At 43.7% G+C, this 20,862-nt stretch overlaps 1 protein-coding gene across 2 annotated transcripts in view; it reads right to left on the bottom strand.

Moving 5' to 3' along the window:
* Positions 1-20,862, bottom strand: part of LOC146181606 (MYG1 exonuclease) — a 31,981-nt gene that overhangs the window by 784 nt on the left and 10,335 nt on the right. For both annotated transcript variants that reach the window (XM_084576614.1, XM_084576613.1), the window contains 7 exons: positions 17,469-17,624; positions 16,169-16,264; positions 12,341-12,571; positions 11,522-11,600; positions 9,714-9,836; positions 8,822-9,003; positions 4,149-4,320 (listed from right to left, as the gene is read on the bottom strand). In XM_084576614.1, the coding sequence (XP_084432740.1) occupies positions 4,155-4,320; positions 8,822-9,003; positions 9,714-9,836; positions 11,522-11,600; positions 12,341-12,571; positions 16,169-16,264; positions 17,469-17,624 (1,033 nt within the window). In that variant the 3' untranslated portion in view covers positions 4,149-4,154. The remainder of the gene's footprint in view (positions 1-4,148; positions 4,321-8,821; positions 9,004-9,713; positions 9,837-11,521; positions 11,601-12,340; positions 12,572-16,168; positions 16,265-17,468; positions 17,625-20,862) is intronic.

Raw genomic sequence — 20,862 nt, 5'->3', positions numbered from 1 at the left:
GCATTGATGGTCACCCTAGACAGCAACCCTTTGCTCACTGTAAAAAAGTGCACTGAGGCCTTGTCACACTAGGTCATATCAACATGTATACAGCAAAAGCCATCCTGACCAGCACCCGAAATTGCAGCAGTTGACCTACATATGAAGCTAGTCTATTTCATACTTGCCAGCATGGTTATATTAGAAATACAGAGGTTGTACTCATGCCATGAGGGAAGGGGAGAGTAGCTGCATTTGGCCCACATTTTGAATTTCATGCAGAGTCCAAACAGCTCTTTAGCAGCAAGAACTTTGCCGTCTATGCCAGCACCAGGCCAGCTGCTTTGGGAGCCTCGTGGAGAGAGCACTTTTGCAGCTGCAAAGCCTTCTCGAACGCTATGCCAGCAAATAAGCTACCAACACTTTGGCTTGATTCGGCTTCTGTCGGCTGCTTCTCCGATGGATGCCCCTCTTCGTTAGCCTCCACATTTCAGCCCCATAGGTGAGTACAGGTAAGATGCAACTGTTGTATATTTTGCTCTTGAGCGATACTAGTAAGCTGCTAGTCAATCTGTGAGTACTTGCCAAATGCACTCTATCCCAATCTTATTCTCCTTGTTATTTCCCTTTCATAGTGATGCCTGTCTTAAGCAGACATATCCGACTACCACTTCCAATGATTCTGCTTCGCTACCAATTGTGAACTGCTGTTCCTTCCCGATGCTGTTGAACATTACCTTAGTCTTCTGAATATTGATTTTCAAGTCTACCTTTCTGCATCATACTTTGCAATTCATCCCGAGTTACTTATCAAGGCAACATCATCAGCGAATAGCAAGTCACTCCAGGCATTTTCCATCAACCCTTATCCCTAACTGCTCCAATTCCAAGTCTAAATACTTCCTCTACTCAATCACTGTATAGTACTGGAGAGATTGCGCCTCCTCGCCTAACACCTCATGCCAGTCTTTACACGTTCCCAACAAGATTTAAATAAGTCAGGGGTGTGTGAATATTGAAATTTTCGAATATGAATCGAAAGTGAATATGGGAAAAAGATTGGCTTCGAATATCGGATATCTGATGAGTGAAATAAAAAATTAAAAACAGCAACATTATTCAGGTTGTTTATTTTAGAATTCACACAATATTTTCAATCAAATTAAACTACAATTGCGCATAACCGTATAACCTACTGAACAGTCCGGTATAAATTTTACACACGATTTTCATATATAACAGTTTTTTGTAAGGAAGGACTCGCTGGGTGGAACTCGTATCACTGCTCAATATAGCAAGCTCTCAATAATTAGACCTTCAAGTAGCCAGAAAAAATGTCCGAATTAACTGAAAGCTCGAATTATTCGACTAAAAAACCCTGCCAAGAACTGTTTGCATCCCAGCATTTGGGATGAAACTAGCAAAAATGATCCAAATCCAAATACAAATATTAAAAAAAAAAATACAAAGGAGTCAGTGACGAAGGTGAGCTCTGTTGCTCCAATCTTCCGGTGCCTAGGCAGAGAACGGTCGATAACGATGTGGCTAAATTTGTGTACGTAAACTGATTTTGCTAACAAAAGTATCAACTGCACAGCGTATGCTAGAGTGGCAGAGTATTCAAGTAAATGAATTATGGACTGCACCACAGTTAAGTCTAAGATTACTGCCGCCTACACGTCAGCCCGAAGAAAAAAAATGAGAATATTTACAAGGAGGGTGAGCATCCACAACTACATTGAGGACCATGCATATTACCACAACGGAAGAGGACTCCGGATTAAAACTTTCAGGGATTTAACACATGCCTGGGTGTTGGTAGTAAACAAACAACTTGATATTTTACTTGCACAGACAAATGGCCATGAAGGACAAGCGCTAAACCCAAAACTTTCTTGTGTTTTGGCAATGTTTCGAAATAAAACTAAAAACTTCTCAGAAAATTGATTCCAGTTATGAAATGGGTATGCAAAGAGGCAGCATGGCATTTCAAAAGCTTATGCTTCGCAACCTTTGCTTTTTTTGAAAAAAGCAAGCTAAAGTCATCTCTCGTCTTATATAGCGGTCTTTAGCAGAATTTGAGGCACAGTCTGGCGACAAGTGGTGTGCCTGGTAAAAAAGAGAAGCCTCAGTACCAATCCAATCCATCGCTCGAGGACGAACAGGCAAAACCGTATCGACATCCTGCAGTTGCTGGCATTTTGTTTTTCTGTCCCAAGCACATTTATCTTTGCATGCGGTTTTTCGTTTGACCTGTGAGAGTATAAAATGCCTCTTTAGCAAAGAATAACAGCATGTGGAGGCAGTTTACAGTGGCTTTCCAGAAAAAATGATATTCGACGAAGTGAACGGCAACATGGCCGCTCTCTCAGCGATAGTTCGCCGTGCGGTGCCGTGGACAAGATCAGCTGTTTGCATGCAGCCTTTCAAGAACACACTTGATGGAACTAGATAACACACTCTGTGAAGTGGCAAGCAGAAAAGAGTTGTCTTCTGACGACGCTGCTGAGATCGTTTGGAAGTTTAGATCATAGCTCTGGTGATGCAGGGACACAGCCTATGTAAATATATGTGCTTCTCCGCTTTTTTCTTGTTTTTTTTTTCTTTTTTTCACTTCAGGATAAGGAGGTCGACCTATATTTCCAGTTGACCAATAATACGGTTTATACAGTAGATGGCTGTGGTGTCCGACTTACACTCGGCCAGAAGTACTGCCACCAGAAGTGGTGGCAGCACTGGATTGAAGTAAGCAGAAATACTCCAGCAAACAAACAAACAGACAAACAAACAAACAAACAAACAAACAAACAAACAAACAAACAAAAAAGTCATGTGGAAACAGGTCACTCAGGTGAGACTGTGGCTGCTTTGTGTTCTGTGTTTCAAACAGTACTTGTACAGAAACTAATTTTCACTGCACGAAAACAACTGCCAAACAGTGAGGTTTGGTGTGTTCACCTCTAGTACTGTGGCTTCACCTTCTACTACCGTAAAACCTCACGGGTTTGCGAAAAAAAAAAAAAATTCGTAGCATCCGAAAATTTGTACCATGAAAATTAACAAAAGTCTGTATGCAGAAGCATGTGAAAGTCCTTCACGCAGATCTGTTTATGACTGAGGAGATTTACCGCACTTACTCATGCAACGAAATCACTTTCTTCAAGAAAAATTTGTGTCAATTAGCAAGGAAAGACTTGACAGGTTCTTTTTCTTTTTTTCTTTGCAAGAGTCGTCCACCCTTCCATCTATAAATCATCGGCGAAAGCATGCGGTCAGTCGCGATCATGATGCTGGCTTCAAAACGTGTTTGCTGCTAACATGCATTCCAATGATTTTGTGGCAGTGGAGTGTGCGTGCTCAAATCGCAGCATGATACAGCGAGTGTGCTGAGAACAAAGCAAAACAAGTCGTCGATTTGCCGCCAATGCAGTGCCCTTAACTTTAGGTGACGTGCAAAGTGCAACAGGCGGCTGTGAGTACGACGGCGCCGCGCAGGCCACTGCAAACTGCTCACGGAGCATACAGCGCGGCTCGCAATCACAGAGACAACGATGTGCAGGCAGAGTGTAGTGCTCAAGGCTGCTGTCGCGGTCTGCGTATTTGTATCGTCCACAGTGCAGTGCAAAGTGGTCGAAACATTTGAAATTCTACACATGTACAGAACGCAGCCTGGCTGGGGAACTTCATAATCCTGAAAATCGTACCAACGGGACTCGTATCACCGAGATTTTACTTACATAGTGTTGCACGGACAATAGTGACAACATGCAAATTCGTGCATTAATGTTTTGGTGTGTTAATATTACGAAAGAGCATGGTTTTCACACGCTCTTTCACAATATGTGGTCTTAAACTCACTCAATTCAAACATCCGTTTTATTCGAACTGACGCATCAACACTATAACACACAGTACATTCAAAAAGGGTGCCCTTAATTTGGACACCACTTAAGAAAAATTGCCAGTCCTCACGTAAGCTTGAATTGATGTGAAGTTCGATGCACTTTGTTTTATACGGTACATAGGTCTCACTGTAATTAAAAGCATAATTGCCACACAAACCAGACTAAAGGAAGTGTTGACCTCGCTTGGGATCTTTCGAACCTATGACCACAGTTTCCAACAGGCATCCCACACAGCCAACCAAAGGGCCCAAAGTCACCACGCACCTGAGCCTAAGCAGTACCCTGGATCGTTCGCATGGCAATCTCGACAATGCCTTCTTTGGTCTTGTGGCCGCCGATAAAGCCGCTGGAGTGGATGAAGATGCAGCCGTCGATGCCGGTTGCCTTGGAGAGTTCCTCATCCCGCAGACCTCGCCACTTTTCCGGAAGGTGGATTCTGCACAATGTTACATGCCAAACACGAGGCAAACAATCAGGAACAATAGCAATTTCAGAAACAAATAAGGCTCCAAAGTGATCCTTTGAGCAACAAATTGGCAGCACGCTCTGTAAACTATTTTAGATTCTCACCTTTAACAGCGCATGTATGATGGTTTCAGAAATGTTTCAGAGTTGTGCACACAAGTTAACAGTTTTAAGAGCAGTGAAACATAACAAGCATTGTTAAAGGGACAGAACACTAGAATTTAGGTCTCAAATTTTTTTACAGGGCAATGGAAAGATCAATGTCTAAAATGTTTGATTCTATATCGGCTTTGGCAGAAACGCTGTAGAAAATGTTTACCGAGAATTTTTCGATCAGTGCATGTGCCCGTTTTTATGCTGGAAACCATGCAGTCCGATGCTGGAAACCATGAGCAACAACCGAGATGATGACTGGTGGTCAACAAAAGAAAATGTACCGAAAACAAATATAAATTTTACTCGCCAGACAGCTTATCAAACATTTTTGCTTAGAGTAACGTCCTTCAGTTTCACACTCAAGGCTATTAGGGCACAATAACGCCCGCCTCGTCGATGAAAGTTTTAGTGGGCACTATCATTGCTTCATTCACAGAATTCCAAACACTGAGGCGGCATCTAGTGGCAAATCCTGAAAGCATGCCTTTTGCGGTGCGAATGGAGGAGTGCTTTTTATTTAAGGACGCAGTGCAGAGAGTGCAAAATATAACAAATTATGATAAGCACTCCTAGAAAAAAAAGAACAGTTTGCACTTACCAAAATAAGCTTTATTTTGCTAACATGAGGTCACGTGGGGTACTACAGTGATAGAGTTTCCCCGCTAGATGGCCCCTCAGTTATTTTTATGCAATTTTCAATGGCAAATTAAAATTGTAGTGCCTCTTTTCTTTGATATTGTAGAGCTCGATCTGTACTACATGAGGCAAGGTCTCTTCATCTCCATCATAATCTCATGACATATTTTGGCCAGTGTTCTGTCCCTTTAATAAAGTTCAACAAGACATGATACTAACCCGAATGTAATGTGACCATAATTTATTGCTAGCATCGCCTTTGCAGAAAAAGAAAACACGTGATTGTAATGCGAGGAATAAGGTTATGGTCCATAGGAAGCTGGGTAGCAAGACGTTTCTTGTGGCTAAGGAAGCCCACGCCGCCCCTTTTTCAAAAGATCCGTGCCCAGGTAAGAGTAAAAGGTTAGTCAGACATAATGTTAAGCATGGAATCCTACTATGCTGTCGCCGTATCAACTATGCAGTTTAAAGTTGCTGCACAACTGATAGTTATCCCAGTTTCTTAAAGGCCCACTGCCCACCCTCTGGTCGAAAGTATTTTCTTCCCCAGTGACTGTGAGGCTTAGCCCCCCAAATGCAAGGCCGCAAAATGTTTTTGAAGAGTAATTATTAACGCAGTTACAGCCACCGCAATCACCCATATCTGTCGTGTTTCTCTCCTCATTCTCTCGCAAAGGTTTTTCACTCTCCTGCCTGGTCGTCTAGCCTCCGTAAGACAAATTCCCCTTTCTCCTCCGCATTTGGCGGAAGGTGAGGCGTGGTACTCAGTGTGCGCGTAAAGAAAAAAAAAAGGCGAGGGAGCGCGCAGCGAGCGGTGGACACAATTAGTGGTGTACACCCATCCTTCACCCGTCAGACAGCGAGACGGACCAATGGATGTCGTTTGCGACTCCGGGGAAGCTGGTTTCCCCAAGGGGAGGATGAGAGAGCTTTGATTTGCATTTTTGCTGCTTTGCGGCGCGCATATCGCTGTAGCATTTGCACAAACCGTTACATCCTGCATGCATGGACACATTCTTCCAGGATGGAGCGTCAAATTCATGCTGCTTGGCTTGCAGGTGTCTCGTCTCAAGTTTTCAATACACAACCACTGCTTTGATATGTAACAAACTGAACCAGTCATCTTAACTTATTTGTAGCTCAGAGCTTTATTTGGCGCACCATAAAGGCGTTCATATTGCTTTCTCAATAAACCGAAGATGGGGGGGATATGCGAATAAGTAAGGAAGAGCGTGCCTTAGTCATGACATAATATTCGATTACTCACAATCGGTGTTATGTATAACGCAAGGGATGGATTTCCACTTTCCTTTCACGAAAAAAAAAAAAAAAAAATGTATATTTCAGTAAAGTACTGCAATTGCTGAAGTAGCTGCAGTAGCTTTAAATGTACTTTTATCAGACGGCAGAAGTTTAGTGGAACAGAAAATTTACATTCAGCAGGACAAAGGGATGAAACTCGGGCTGCAAAATGAGGCTTGCGCAGGGGTGCAAGCATGCTCGAGCATTTTGGAGCAACTCAAGGAGCAGTAACAAAGCCATTTCAGAGAAGCTTCGGAGCAATACAATGAGGTTTGGAGCATTCTTATTATGTTTTGGAACGTGCTTCTAATGTAAAACCCTTCTAACATCTGCAATTTTCTATACACACAAAAAAAAAAAAAAAAAAAAAAATCTCCAATTTGATTCTTTTTTATTCACTGTTGTACGCTTTGCTAACTACACACACATCTCTGACAAAACAAGACAAACTGCCAAAACATGTACAGATTCTTAGAATAACACATATGCCCTGCGCAACAATTTGGAACAGACTAGCAGGAAATGGAATGCTTGCTTTTCACTCCATAACTGAGCATCAACATTAACTAAAAGCTTTTCCCTATTTTGACTCGATAGTTTCAAACGTAGAGTGTACCAGTTTGATGCATACAAGCATTGCCACTAGTTTGGAGTTCAGACCAATGAGCAGCATGCTTTTGCTCTCTATATTGTGCATATTCTTTCTTACCCACGCTTGTTATTAACCAAGAGTTTTTTAGTGTAAAGTACCTGTTTATTTTCAAAACAGAACCATCAGAACAACTCGCATGGTCCTTTGCAGCCAGATAAGCTCCCTAACGCCTTGTGGTAGTTTGCGATGTCTGCTTCTCTCACCACCAGACAAAGACAAGTTCCCTAATTGAAACCTTGGCTTGTCTTGCGAAATGAGGTTCCCCCCCCTCAATCCTTGTTCAGTGCTCTTTCATACTGCGCAGCCATATTCTTTCTCTCATTCTACCCTGGACTCTCACCACAGGTCACTGAAAAGCCTCGTAGAAGGTGCCATGTCATGTGCACACAGCATGTTTTAGCAATTAGCTTCCTCCAATCATTTGTGGCTCGTTATTGGCAAACAAATACTTCTTACGCTCCATGCTTTTTTACCTCATGAACATTTGATATGTATTAGGCTCAGCACAATATGTTTTACCTCTGCCACCGGCGTGCTGCCATCATTTCGACAATGGCAGCTCTTATAGCCCGTGTGCAGAACTTGCAGAATGCCACTGCTCTGTTGCACTTCTCAGAGCTGCTCAACTGAATTGCATGAGAACACATTTGCTATAGGAAATATAGAAAAATACAGGAAAAATATAAGAAATAGGAAATATAGGCCCACAGTGTGGCAAAACCGTGCCCCACTAAATTTGATGGCAAAACATTGAGGCAGTTGAGTTGGAGCAGTTTTGGAGTAATATTGCGTTTTGGAGCAGGGAAAGCTGTTTGGAGCAGAATGGAGCAGCATTTCCATCTCTGCTTACAGAACTCGGCATATACAAGGTGCTCACTTAAAATATACTTTCTACAATGAACTGAGTACTGGCTACACCAAACTCTGAGCACACAAAATAGACCAGTGCCAATGTGCGTCAACTACTGACCACCATGGCTGTTCGACAGGCTCTGCAACTCTGCGCATGTGCCTGCTTCGCTCGGCCTTGTACTGCAGTACTCCTATGCAACAATGCCATCAATGCAATCAACGTTGAGAGAGCAGTTCATAGCCTGTCATTCTTTCGGAGTGTCAGAACTCTGGCATGGGAAGAAAAAGAATGAGAGAGAGCAAAATACTAGTGACACCGTGCTAGCTGTTCCCCTTATATACTTTTTTCTTTTTATCCCCGATGCCTTTTGTTCACGTTGCGAACTGCTGCTGTGCCGCCGCTTCCACAATTCCGGCTACTCTCACAGTGCTGATGATCCAATACCTCATGCTTTCTGGCACTTTACACCGCAAGCACAGCAGTGGTGTCTCTTGCGATGAAAGTGACAATGAAACAGTGGCAAGCCCTGCTACTTCCTAACAGAGTGATCATTACTTCACATTAGAACTTGTAAGATTGGCAGAAGTGAAATGAGTAAACGTAGAAATTTGAAAGACAAGTTGACCATCAGTGACTACGCACGACAGCGACTGTCAACGGCTGACGATTTCACAAGGCGGTGTTATATATTACACACTGCTCACAATCTCCTCTAGCATAACAAATTAAGTGCGGAAATAAAGCCATGGGATGATTTCTGACTGCGTGGTGTACGGTGCTTGAGTGCTCTACACCAGGGTGACGCAGCTCTGGAGCATAGGCACAACTGCTGGAAGCGCCCCACCAGTGAAACGGCGTGGAAGGGACACTGACCGGCACTCGAAGGAGCCCAGAGTGACGGGCACTCCCTGCACCCGCCAGCTGCCATTCTGGTCCTGGTAGAGGACAAACTTGACCTCGCCTGGAATGGACAGCTCTTCTTCCAGGGCGAGCAGGTGGTCCTTCCAGGGGCAGCCGCCCCGCTCCAGAATCACCACACTGCTTGCCTCACCCACCTGAACCACAGGGAGTGATGCACCACATTTAGCTCAGGTGGTCCGCACGTAATGTTTCATTTCACTGTCAGTTAAAGGCCAGGATTTCAAGGTCAGGCTCCAGGTAAAGATTTTTTTTTCGTTGGTTTACAAAAAAGGAAAGGTGCAGTAACTGTTACACTTTTTCCCTGAACACCTGAAGCGCACCATATGGAAAGAGAGGAAGGTGGGAGTGAAAGTGGAGCTGCAGTGGAGGGAGTAATTTTGTCCACCTGAAATCTTTTAACGTGCACTGACACCGCACAGCACACAGATGCCTCTCTGTTTCACCTCCATCAAAACACAGCCGCCAGTGGTCAGGTTCAAACCTGGGTACTCCTGTACGTGACAAAGACTGCCAAAATCAGTGACTGGGGACCTGGAGACCTTAGTGCCAGTGCTGTGTTTGGAAATTGGTGAAGAGACGATATGCAATGCACAGCCCTAGAGTGCGCTGCATTTTGACATGTGAAGTGACTGACTGCAGCAATAGCTATGGAATTCTGTACTAACTACCTATGAGAAAATCCTGAGTTCGAAGCTCACCCGAGGCTTCCCACCGACCCCAGCTTAATCCACCCTGCTAGCCTAGCAGCGCTTCCGCGCTTTAAAATGCCGGGGGGAGAAATTAAAATGCTTCCTCAAATTAGGCCTTCCACAGAAATTAAAAAAAAAGAAAAAAAAGAACTTACCTTTTGCCGCTGCTGCAGTGCGGACAGGACGAGCTCCCGAGCGGGGATCCAGGAGGTGGCGTAGTAGTGGATGCGGTCCAGGAACTCTTCGCCAGTCAGCTTCATGGCCTTCTGGAACTGCTCCTGCACTTTCCAAAGTCCCAAATGCAGCACTTTTTTAGAAACACGCAAGTACACACCGTGTGTGTGCCCTGTTCAGGTCAGGTGAAGCCCAAACAAGACATCTGACATGGGAGTAGCAAAATGAGCAGAATGGATTTGAAGGAGGACTAGTACCAGTACACTCCAATGGTGCAAATACAGCTATGTGGAAGTGTTAATACGCTTCAACTGCAGTATGTCTTATCTGGCAACTAGTACTTTTGTGTACTTCAGCCTACGGCACGAGATTTTGTTCATATTTCAATTAACACTGATGGTACACAGCACTTGACACTAATTTTATTTAACCTGATTCGCAATTCTAGTCTTTTGAGCTGATGCCTTGGTCTCATTAAAATCAAATGCATGAAAGCTAACTCCTATCAATTTGAGCTCTACAATTCAAATTTTCAATTTTCTTTGACTTTCAGTCGTCAAGAATCGGAATTAAACTGCAATCCAAACCTCCTCCAAGCATTACTCAGCATTTTGCTTCGCTGCCGTTCGAATCCATACTGAAATGGCATTTGAAACCGGTCTTTTCGTAGAAACTGATCCATGACCAGTAACTGTACAGGTCATACCAGACGAGGAAATCGCCCTCACATGCAGCCTTCATGACGGCAACCTTAGCTAGTTAACTGGATTGGCACCATCCTGTCAGGCAAAAGCACTTTCACAGAAGATTCAGCACCGCATACTTTTGCCATCCGAATATGGGCAAGTAGTGACACAGGCTGCCTGGCGACTACCCATTTCTAATACACAGATCCGTGCATCGATGTCAAGCGTACCATTGTGCGACTTGAAGCTTTAAATGCAACCTCCACGCAAAATTTTCATGCAAGCAAGCAAATAGAGTCAGAGGAAGCGACATTTATGAGCAGCTGAGCGGTGCACAAGCAACTAAGGTCCCTGTGCACCAAACACAACCACAGACCATTTGCAGAGGATTCAAAATCAGCCTGTAGGCCACCTGAAGTGTATTCGTTAAAAGGTAAATGAAACAGTTATGAGAAAAAAAAATCTTTTTAAACGAAGACAACACTGCGGGTCATAAGGCATGCTGTACTCAGAAGATCCCGATTAAAAATTTGGCCACCTGACACTGATGAGCATGCAACAAAATCTCAGTGAACTGTCATCATTTTGCTTTTTGCATACACGCATTTTTTGTATGAGGCTGCTACACTGTACATACTTGCAATGTCCAGGATGACAATACAGTGAGGTAGGTAACACAACCAAGTTTCACTCAAGTCTGATGCAAACTGGACTTTGTAACTGCACAGTATCAGAAAACACCAATACGAAGCAAAGCCAAAGACTGAATGCGAGTGTGCCTGTTGCCTGTAAGAGCGAAAACTAGTGCAGCAAGCCAGTGTAACAGTCCTTTTCTTGATTCATTCTTTAGTCTCCTCCCCCCCCCCCCCCCCCCCCAACCGCTGCTGGCTTGTAGCACACATTGTAAAGGCTGGCAACTGACCAAAGCGAATGAATGAATAAAGAAGACAACTAGTCCCTCAATACAGTCAAAAAGTGCCATTTTCAATCTCTTTTGCAAGTTCAATTACAGAGAGTTGACAGCAATAACTATCATGATGATGTTCCTCGAAGCTGGGCCTCAATCAACGGCTGTGGCTACGAAAAGAAAAAGGGAGACTCACGTCAGGTTTGGGGTTTGGCTCATTCCACGGAGGGTTGAGGTGTGCCACACGGGAGCTCAGGTTCGTGTTAATCCGGTACCTGTAAGGCAGTCAGAAAAAAAAAAGATTTCGTTTCATTTAGGGAGTTTAATATCACAAAGTGACAAAGGCCATGAAGGATACCATAGAAGAGGAGTCCAGAAATTTTTACTACATGTGGTTCTTTAACGCACAATGTTAGTGCACGTTAAAGAATCCTATGGAATGCACAGATCCTTGTCAGGAATTGTCGAACTAACAACTTTCCATGTGTCGCAACCCAACTGACACTGATGCTCACGCAATGCCAAGCTGCACCAACTCATTCCGACGAAGACTGTAATAAAAGACCTGGAAATGAGTGAATAGCTAGCTACTCTTGGGCCATGATTACAGTGTTGCCAATCAACTTCAAGCATCTAAGATTAACAAACACGCATCGAAACTGCAGTACATGGGCATAACTGCATTCCTTTTCCATTGGAGTGCAGCCACAAATACTGAGAATTAAGCCTCTGATATGGACCAAGCAGCAGACAGTCTCGGCACTTAGCCAGCAAAGAGGATTTCTTATATTAAAGCTGGGTGCTATAGTGACACAAACGGCAGGCATATGCTTCAACCCACAAGGCAAACGCCAATCCAGGAACTCAAGACGAGACTACAGCTTACTTGAAACTGCAGTTTTACCAAGCTACAACCATGCCAACATCGAGTGTATTAAAGAGGCTTTTAAACTAAGCTATTTTCGGTAAATTTTCAGTTTATTTCTTAAGTGAACTTTTCAAGCCTCTCCCATACCTGGGTTCCCCGTCGTAGGCATTGATGCCATTGTCAATGGCGTCAATCTCCTCCATGAAGTTCTCATAGACCTTGTCGTAGATCTTCTCCAGGTTGGGATTGGTGACCTTCCAGCCGAGTGTCTCGGCAATCACTTCGCGCCCGTGGTGGACGTAGACGAGGCCGGCGCTGCTGAGCTTGGTGGTCCACTTCTTGGAAGAGTCGAGTGAGTGCATGGTTTCCTCAAACCCCCTGGGTGGCAGAATGCAAATCATGAGGGGGAGAAGGCCTCATCAAACCGACCTTTCCCTTTGAGCGTGGTTCACATTCTTAAAAAAGCCCAGTGATGGCTGCAATCAACCATACGTGGTGGATGACCAGTGGCGGACACATGGCCCAATGAGATGGTGTACCCGAATGGGGTAGCTGATGTGAACGGGCATGGGTAGTTAAGAAGGTGCAGTGAGGTGTCGTCCTAATCGGTTGGGAGCAGTGGCGAGCAGCAATTTTTAAAATTATTTCCAAGTGAAACGTAGATAGTCCTACCAGAATAGCCCCCAAGAGCGCAAATGTGTTAGATTTATTGTTTTGTTTCGATCACACATTCATTTCTTCTGTTGATTTAGTACCCGGTATAAGTGACCATTGAATTGTCAATGTACAATTATCATGCGCTGCAACGCGCCGCAGAAACCCACCACCGCAAAAGGTATTCCACTATGATCGAACGGTTTATGCATAAAGAGTCCATGCAGAGCATCTTAATTTCGCTTCAATAATCACAAAGATCACCTCTATGGGTTTGTTGCATTAGGATATTACCGTAAGTATTGTTTCAGGGTCGCTCTAGGGTGACGGTCCCATGGTTGCACAGTCATGAGTAATTTTTCCCACTGTTTGTGCAACTGCTGTAGTCTTCCCAAAAGAAGAAAACAATGAAAAAGAGACGAAGAAAACTTGGCTCAGCAATGCCACAGCTATCCAATTTGATCTTTTCATTTTTCCTTGTTGAGGGGAATAATAATAATAATAATAATAATAACTCGCAAGGCTTCCTGCTGTTTTTTGGGCTCAGGACAGAAGCAATAACTCTAGTGCACAAGTGTTGTGACATGAACGAGGTAGTAATGCTGTGGTGTCACATATCACTTTGCGAGTGAGCCCCTTAGTGAGGGGTCCCACCGGGGTGGCGCAGTGGTTAAGGCGCTCGACTACTGTGCCCAACGATGCGGAATCGAATCCCGGACTCGGCGGCCGCTTTTCGATGGAGGCGAAAAGCAAGGCACCAGTGTGTTGTGCAATGTCAGTGCATGTTGAAGAACCCCAGGCGGTCGAAATTTCTGAAGCCATCCACCATGTTTCTTATAGCCTGAGTCGCTTTGGGATGTTAAACCCCATAAACCAAACCAAACTTAGTGAGGGTACTCATGTAACTTGGTTTGTTCAGAGATAAATGCAACTTCATTGTTTGTGATTGCCAGCCTCCATCACTGGCCAAAGGGATCCCATATGCCTTTCACTCACTGCCATTTACTGGCTCCGCTCTACCAGTGACAGTGGACGCATCACTTCAGCCATTGAACAGCAGCACAGAATGAAAAAACAAAAACAAAAAAAAAAAAAAAAAAGAAAGAAAAAAGGAATGAAACTGCAATATTAAGATTACACCATCCTTCCTTCAGCCTGTCACCAGAGTCCTGCCAACGGCCACAATGGAAGCTTACCGTATTTGCTCAAATCTAGATCAACCTCGATTCCTGAGCTGACAACCAAAAACTGAAAGCCTGGAAAAAGAGTTTCCTCGTATACAAGCCAACAGAAATATAAGAAACATGAGAACGGCAACAGCTACAAAGTACCAACATAATTTGTTTGCTATGAACCAGCCTGCCCCTGCTTACTCGTCATCATCTCTGCTGGTTTCCTTGGCATCGTCCTCACCATAAACTGCACAATGTTCTGTTCCATTCGGAACACTCGAAATTCAAAACTTCGTGAATGAGTGTGCCACCAAGCCAGCCGGGATTTCATCCAAGGTTGCAGCAATCCAGCTTGGCACTACTCAAAGTGATGGGGGCTTGATACGTTTCAGTGAACCATTCAACATCGAACCTTTAGAGTCGCTCCTTAAAAGGCTTGTTGATGCAGGTGTCAAGAGGCTGCAGCTGCCCTGTCATGCTGCCAAGGAGAGCAGTTTATACTCCGTTGGTCGGATCAAAGATAAGGAGGGAGGTGCAGGTGTGAGGCTACTAACGCTATGTATGTCACGAGAAATAATTACAGCGAACTGCTGCAGTTCACACCCAGCGTGCAGGCTGCCAGGTCATGCAGCAGAATAAGCCCTCTAAATGTTTCCGTCGGTAACAGGATGCGTCTAGTAATGGCTATAGTGCTGTCTTCTCATCGAGTTCTATTGGGGACACCATCTATAAGCCACGCTTCCAGTTTCAATAAATTTTCACTCTGTACCATGAATTAAATCCATAAATGCTCAAATCTAAGTTGACCTAAGAGTTCTGTATCTCATGCTCTAAAAAAGAAAAAAAAAAAACAAAAAAAAAAAAAAACAAACTAGCAGCTTAGATTTCAATAAACATGCTTAATAATTAGGTGCCCTGGGGCTGGCTTTGGTTAATTAGGGGCAAGTTCTCGAAGTATGGCCATACCTCAAGGTAAGGCCTGATCAACAAGCAATCAGCCATTGATTCATCGTTAGGTCTAAAGTGCATATTGTAGCGTAACATCACACAAAAGGCAATCTGACACTGAGGAACGTCAGCAACCAGTCATGAGAGCATGAGACAGAGCACAGTTTCATTTTGTCATCTTCTCCAACTGCCCGTGTCATTTTCTGTCGTCTTCTATGAATGGCATGTGTCAATATTACATTGCTTTTCGCACCCCTCTGAAGTGCACATAATCATAGGTGTGATGACGAGCCAAGAGAGATTGGCCTTCGAGAGTTCGGCAGCGTAGTTCTGCTTTCGGACTCGACAGCAGGTATTGGCTGTGCGATACGTCAGCTGGGTGTAATAACTTCCTTGTAACTAATCTATTTTATTATTATTTTCATTGTCTTTCGAAGGCTTCCCGCAGCCCAAACATCAATGCGTGCTTTCCTTGATCAGTCCCAACTGCGTAGTGCTTCCATTATTCTAGTGTGTGACGAGACTTCGCTTTGTCACATGTGATGACACGTGAGGAAGGCTTTTTGTAATTACGAAGTGATTCTGCTTCCACCGCTCCCAGCAGCATGCATACATCAAGACATTCGTGAACTTCAAAACGCTTTCACTGTCTCAGTAAATTTTCCTTTCCCTGAGGAGTTTTTGGTAGTTGTAGTTTTGTGGGGCTTTTCGATAATTCGAAACAATGGTAATTTGAACATCTTTTTTATTCCCTTGAAGTCTGAATTAACAAGGGTCTACTGAACTACTGCCCGAGAAATTTTTCTTCTTCTTTCTTAACCACTTTTCCAAGCTGCTTCCTTTTTGTAATTGTACCAGATAATAATTATCCAGCGATTCAAGTTTCATCGAGACAAAGACTGCATGAAAAACTTTTTTATTAATGGCTAAGCTGATATCTCAACATTGGTCTTCAGCCCCACTAATGATTTCTTTAGCTGTCAGCCAAAGAAATGCTCTGAGTACACGTGACTGCACCCCACAAGAATGAACCCCATTGTCACCTGAGAAAGCGCCGCATCACAAAATGCATCAGTTGAACCTGTGTTTCTTGTTCCAAAGAATGGCTAATGTACCTCAGCTAGGTTAATCATTAAAAAAAAAAAAAAAGACAATCTGTTTCTGGTGCACAGGTGTCGTGAACCAATCCCAAGGTGCCTACCTCTGGTGGTGGTCATAGCGCTTCTTGGCAGGGTCAAACACCCCACCGACATCCACGACGACATCGCATGTGTCCAGGACAGCTGGGTCTCTAGACCTGCACAATGAACAGGCATAAAATGATGTGCATGGCCAAAGGATAGCATTAGCAGCATGAAACAATGTTACAATAGCGAAAAAATTTTTTTTCAAGTTATGCATCATAAATTTTATGGTGGTCTGGAAGAAATTGGATGAAGAGGTCTGGAAGATATTATAATTATGGCAACAACAATGGGTTTGTTGCGCTCTGCAGTTTCATCGATACATGTGGCGCCATCTGGGAGCCATGATGCAAAAAAGTGGTTGTTTAGACATGGCGTCGCCAGTACCACCAAGGCTGTTTTGATCCCATGGAATCCTTGCCAAAGAACAAACAGAAACGCACAGTGAAACACGCAGCTGCACTTACTGCTTCGCTTCTGACTATCCCGACAGTGACAGGAATGCCACCAGAAAGCTATTCAAGGTGAAGTTTTTTTTCGATTCCTATGGAATTTACATGCGAGCAGAATGAGACAGGTGACCAGAGCAGTAGGCGTGCGCAGCGAGAAGGCCCACATTGTGTGTACAAGATTTGACTACACTTCCTTGAGCACGTGCTTAAATCCATGCTCGCAAAGCAAGAAAGCAGTGCTAAGAATGGGGACAGAAAGAACGACAACACACACACATACCAACAAGCCTGTATCGGCAGTCAGCACCAGTTCGCTTATTATTCATATCTTGCGATCTGCTTCATTCCAGACAGGAGCCGTACACACAATGCCAGAAACCAGATTACATGCACTGCGAAGAAACGAGCTTAAAATGAAGGCAAATCACCTCCAACCTGCATTGCACTCACTTTCCATTTAGACAGCACATTTGCCGAAAATATCCGAAGGGCACTGTAGCTCGACACTTATTCATGCACATCGCACATATCCTTGAGCATGCAGAATTTGCAAGTGTGTACAGGAAACTGCTGTTTTCAAAATATGCAGCAACATTTTCAGTGGTCCCAAAACCACAAGAATAAAGGAATTATTCCGAGGTTCACTGCTGAAGCTGCCTAGCTTAAGCAAGTCAAATAACACACTGACGATTTATCATCAAGAGGTTGCATGACATGCAAGAGGAGTAAAAAGATGTTTAAATAAGTCAGAAATTGTTGGCTGCTGGCCAGAATAACCCATGATAAATATGAAAACTAAATATTCAAAACAACTTTGCTGAAAGACCCTTTTCTAAACACCGATTCAACACAATTGCCTGCCCACCTAACAACGGTGGCATCCTTATACTCGGCAAGCTGCTTGATCAGGAAACAGGCAAGTGCTTCATCACAGTGGAAAGTGCCATTGTGAGTGCCAATTGTCTTGACCATGGCTGCTGGCTTCTTTGTGGGCGGCTCGCCTGCCATCAGTGATGCTGACCTGCACAGCAAGAAGTCGCCATCAGCTCCACTTTAGCAAAAAGCACAAGAAACAGAGCCAATGCTCATTAAAAATGAAAGGTCCCACTGTATTCACAGTGCGCAAGCGCTAGAGATTCCAATCCATCACTTAACCCTTGTGCAATGTCTGAAGCCTCCAGGCTCGTGCAGACGCGATGCTTGTGCAACATGAAAATGTTTAACGTTGGCAGTTTGCGACTTCCCAAGACAGCATGTCAAGGCCGAACTGGCAAGAGCAGCCAACTTGGGCAGTGCTTTTGCGATGGCAATGAGATCAACCCTTGGAGCCTACGTCAGGCACACTATTCCTAGACAATGCAGCTACATTCACACGGTTTCTTTAATGTGGGGCTTCATATCTGTGTCAGGTGGTCTTTCACATAACGTGGTAGGCTATGACTGGATGCCAATGAGTATGCATGGCCTGAAACCAAAGTGAAAGCCAAAGTGCTAGAGCACCTAATTTGTGTTTGGCCCAAGAGTGCTAAATCCCACCTCATTTTTCTTGTTTACATGTGTGTATCCTAGTATTGATATTAACAGAAGCCTTTGTTAGCTTCTTTAACAGTCATCCTGACTTGCATGGTGAAACAGCTGCTCTAAACAGTGTACAGAGTTCTCCTACCGAGTTACCCAGAATCATTTGCAACCCTCAGCTTAAGTTACCAGAAGATTTCAATGCCAGTAAGCATTTCCCTTTTTTAGAGTGCAAGGACTATGGAATTAGCGTTTCCGAGAAGGCGCTAAAAAAATTCCTACTGGATGCTTGCATTGTCAGAAAGAAATCTTAACGAGTTAAGCTGGTTTATGGAATGATTACCACTAGGCTCCAGCTGGATCCAGCCACAAACCGGCCTCACCAGTCAGCACTTGGAGACTTGTGTGTGAGCAACGCAATGTTGTCTACATTTTGTATTTTGTAAATAATGCACAAAGTGCCCCCTACCCTTTACCTGTCCCATTTCTTTCTGCCAAACCCAGCTCAGGTGCTTAGGATATTAAACAGTAATTGCCGCAGCCGGCAACATTCTTTTCCTTCCTTTTTGATTATTATTATTATTTTTAAAAAACCCCTACCATCCCCACCAGTTCAAGATTTCACCTGGGCCACTGTGTGCCACTAACATCACAATGCATGCATGCTATACAACATAAGTCCTCAAAAGTGAGCTGATAATTTTAAATAACTTTTTAATATTGTTTTTCCTGTGCCTCGTGGCGACCACTGACGCTGGTCTTCATCAATGGTTCTATGCAACTTTTACTTTTACAGGAGCTATTAAATACTTTTATGTCACTGCAGATGTTTCAGCAAATTATAACAAACATTGCTCCAAGAGCGACGCGATGCAAGAAAGTCCGTTTTCAACCTTTTCTTTTGGACTTCAAAACATTTTCCATACAGGGTGTCAAACCGGAATTTTTTTTCAGGCTCGGTTTGGGTTCACGCATTTTGGGTTCGATTTTGGCTCCGGAAACGCACTCCGTTCCGGTTCGAATTGATTCAGAAAAAAAAATCGAGTGTATTTTTTCAGTCTACTTTATTATTACCAAAGTTTTCTTTCCTGTTCCAGCATATACAAATGCTAAATATTCATATAGTAGTTAGTCTATTGTTTTTGTCATCAGATGTGATGGGCTCCAATTGGTTGTATAGACACCAGCAAAATGTTATAATCAGTGACCAACGATCAGAGCAAGATGGGGGAAAAGTAATTATTACTTTAATTGGCACATAATTAACCAAAGCTGTCAGGCACCAAAAGTTAAAAGAAAATAATGTCTCCTGCTGCGCTTTTTAGGTACACAAAATTTCACATGAATTTTAGTTTATGAGCGAAACCTGTACTACTCTATGTGCAACGTTTTTTCCGGCTCCCACTAAAGGACTTTGAAATCAGATCAAGGTTGAACCAAGTACACCCCCTAAGACTATAGTGCTCTAGTCCAAGACTAATGATGTATGTACACCATATGTGTGACTATATATCACATAGCACACGGACGCCTTTGCATTTCGCATTTCTATGGAGGTGAATAGCAAAGGAATCTGGATGTGTGTTGCGGCCTGAAAGGCACTGATAAAGGTCCCCTCGACCATGTACTGATGTTGGAGTCATTATCATATTTGGCGAATTGTTTCACTCCTGTGGCCGCGACGCGAGACAAACACCGTCTTGTTGCACATCATGGTCGTCTGCATGGGCGACTATATACTTTTTTCTAGAACCACTCCAAGGCTAGACCGCTGTGTTTAGTCGCATAATTTACAACAAGCATAACATGACATGGCTACTCGCAAATATTTTATTATGTGCACTGTAAATGCTGCCGACTTTTTTATTTGCCAGCATAGAAAGACCGAAGGCAGAGGACATTGTCGAGGATGCTTGAAGTATTCTGGGTTCGATGAGAAGAGGGAATATACTTTAGTCCAGAAAATGCTCTTTCGACGCTGAAGTGTGTACAACAAATAGCATGCAAGCACTACAATAACTAGTGAATACAGCTCTAGGTGCTGCATAGAAAGACCGAAGGCAGAGGACATTGTCGAGGATGCTTGAAGTATTCTGGGTTCGATGTGAAGAGGGAATATACTTTAGTCCAGAAAATGCTCTCTCGACGCTGAAGTGTGTACAACAAATAGCATGCAAGCACTACAATAACTAGTGAATACAGCTCTAGGTGCTGCAACGTCCTCTCCTCCCAAAATTTCAAAACAATCCTGTTTTTGCTTATTCTGTTCACCTTTTCAAATGCATAGAGAAGGCTCTGTACTTTTTCAATTTTGAGAAAACTGCCGGTGTCTCCGAGCCCTAGCACAGGCAGTCTTCTTCTCATTGCATAAGAAACACTTCAAGCTGATTCTTAGCTTGTAAGCTCTTGGGGCAGAGATTCTGCTGCCACTTGTAGCGGTATGAAACCACTTCCATATGGTGACCAAACGCTGTTTTGCTCGGTACCTTTCCTCGCTGGTCAACGTAATCTGGTATCGAGCTTCAGTTCACCGGTTGCACAATTACTGCCATTCCCTCTTCTATCTTTTTTCCTTAGAGCCCAATCGCAGGCTCCTTTGGTCCGCTTGACCTCGTCCCTCTCCCTGCTTTTCAAAGTTTTTGTCCCGACTACCTAGTCACCGCAAAACCCAACGACCAGGTTAATCATGAGTTACGTTTTCTCTCAATAGTTCACTTCTAGCTTTCAGTGCCATGTTCTGG

The sequence above is a fragment of the Amblyomma maculatum genome, chromosome 8 (assembly GCF_055883805.1).
Source record: "Amblyomma maculatum isolate TAMU_Amacu chromosome 8, ASM5588380v1, whole genome shotgun sequence".
Classification (NCBI taxonomy): domain Eukaryota; kingdom Metazoa; phylum Arthropoda; class Arachnida; order Ixodida; family Ixodidae; genus Amblyomma; species Amblyomma maculatum.
The sequence above is the reverse complement of the archived record's forward strand: the minus strand, read 5'-3'. Positions and strand labels throughout refer to the sequence as shown.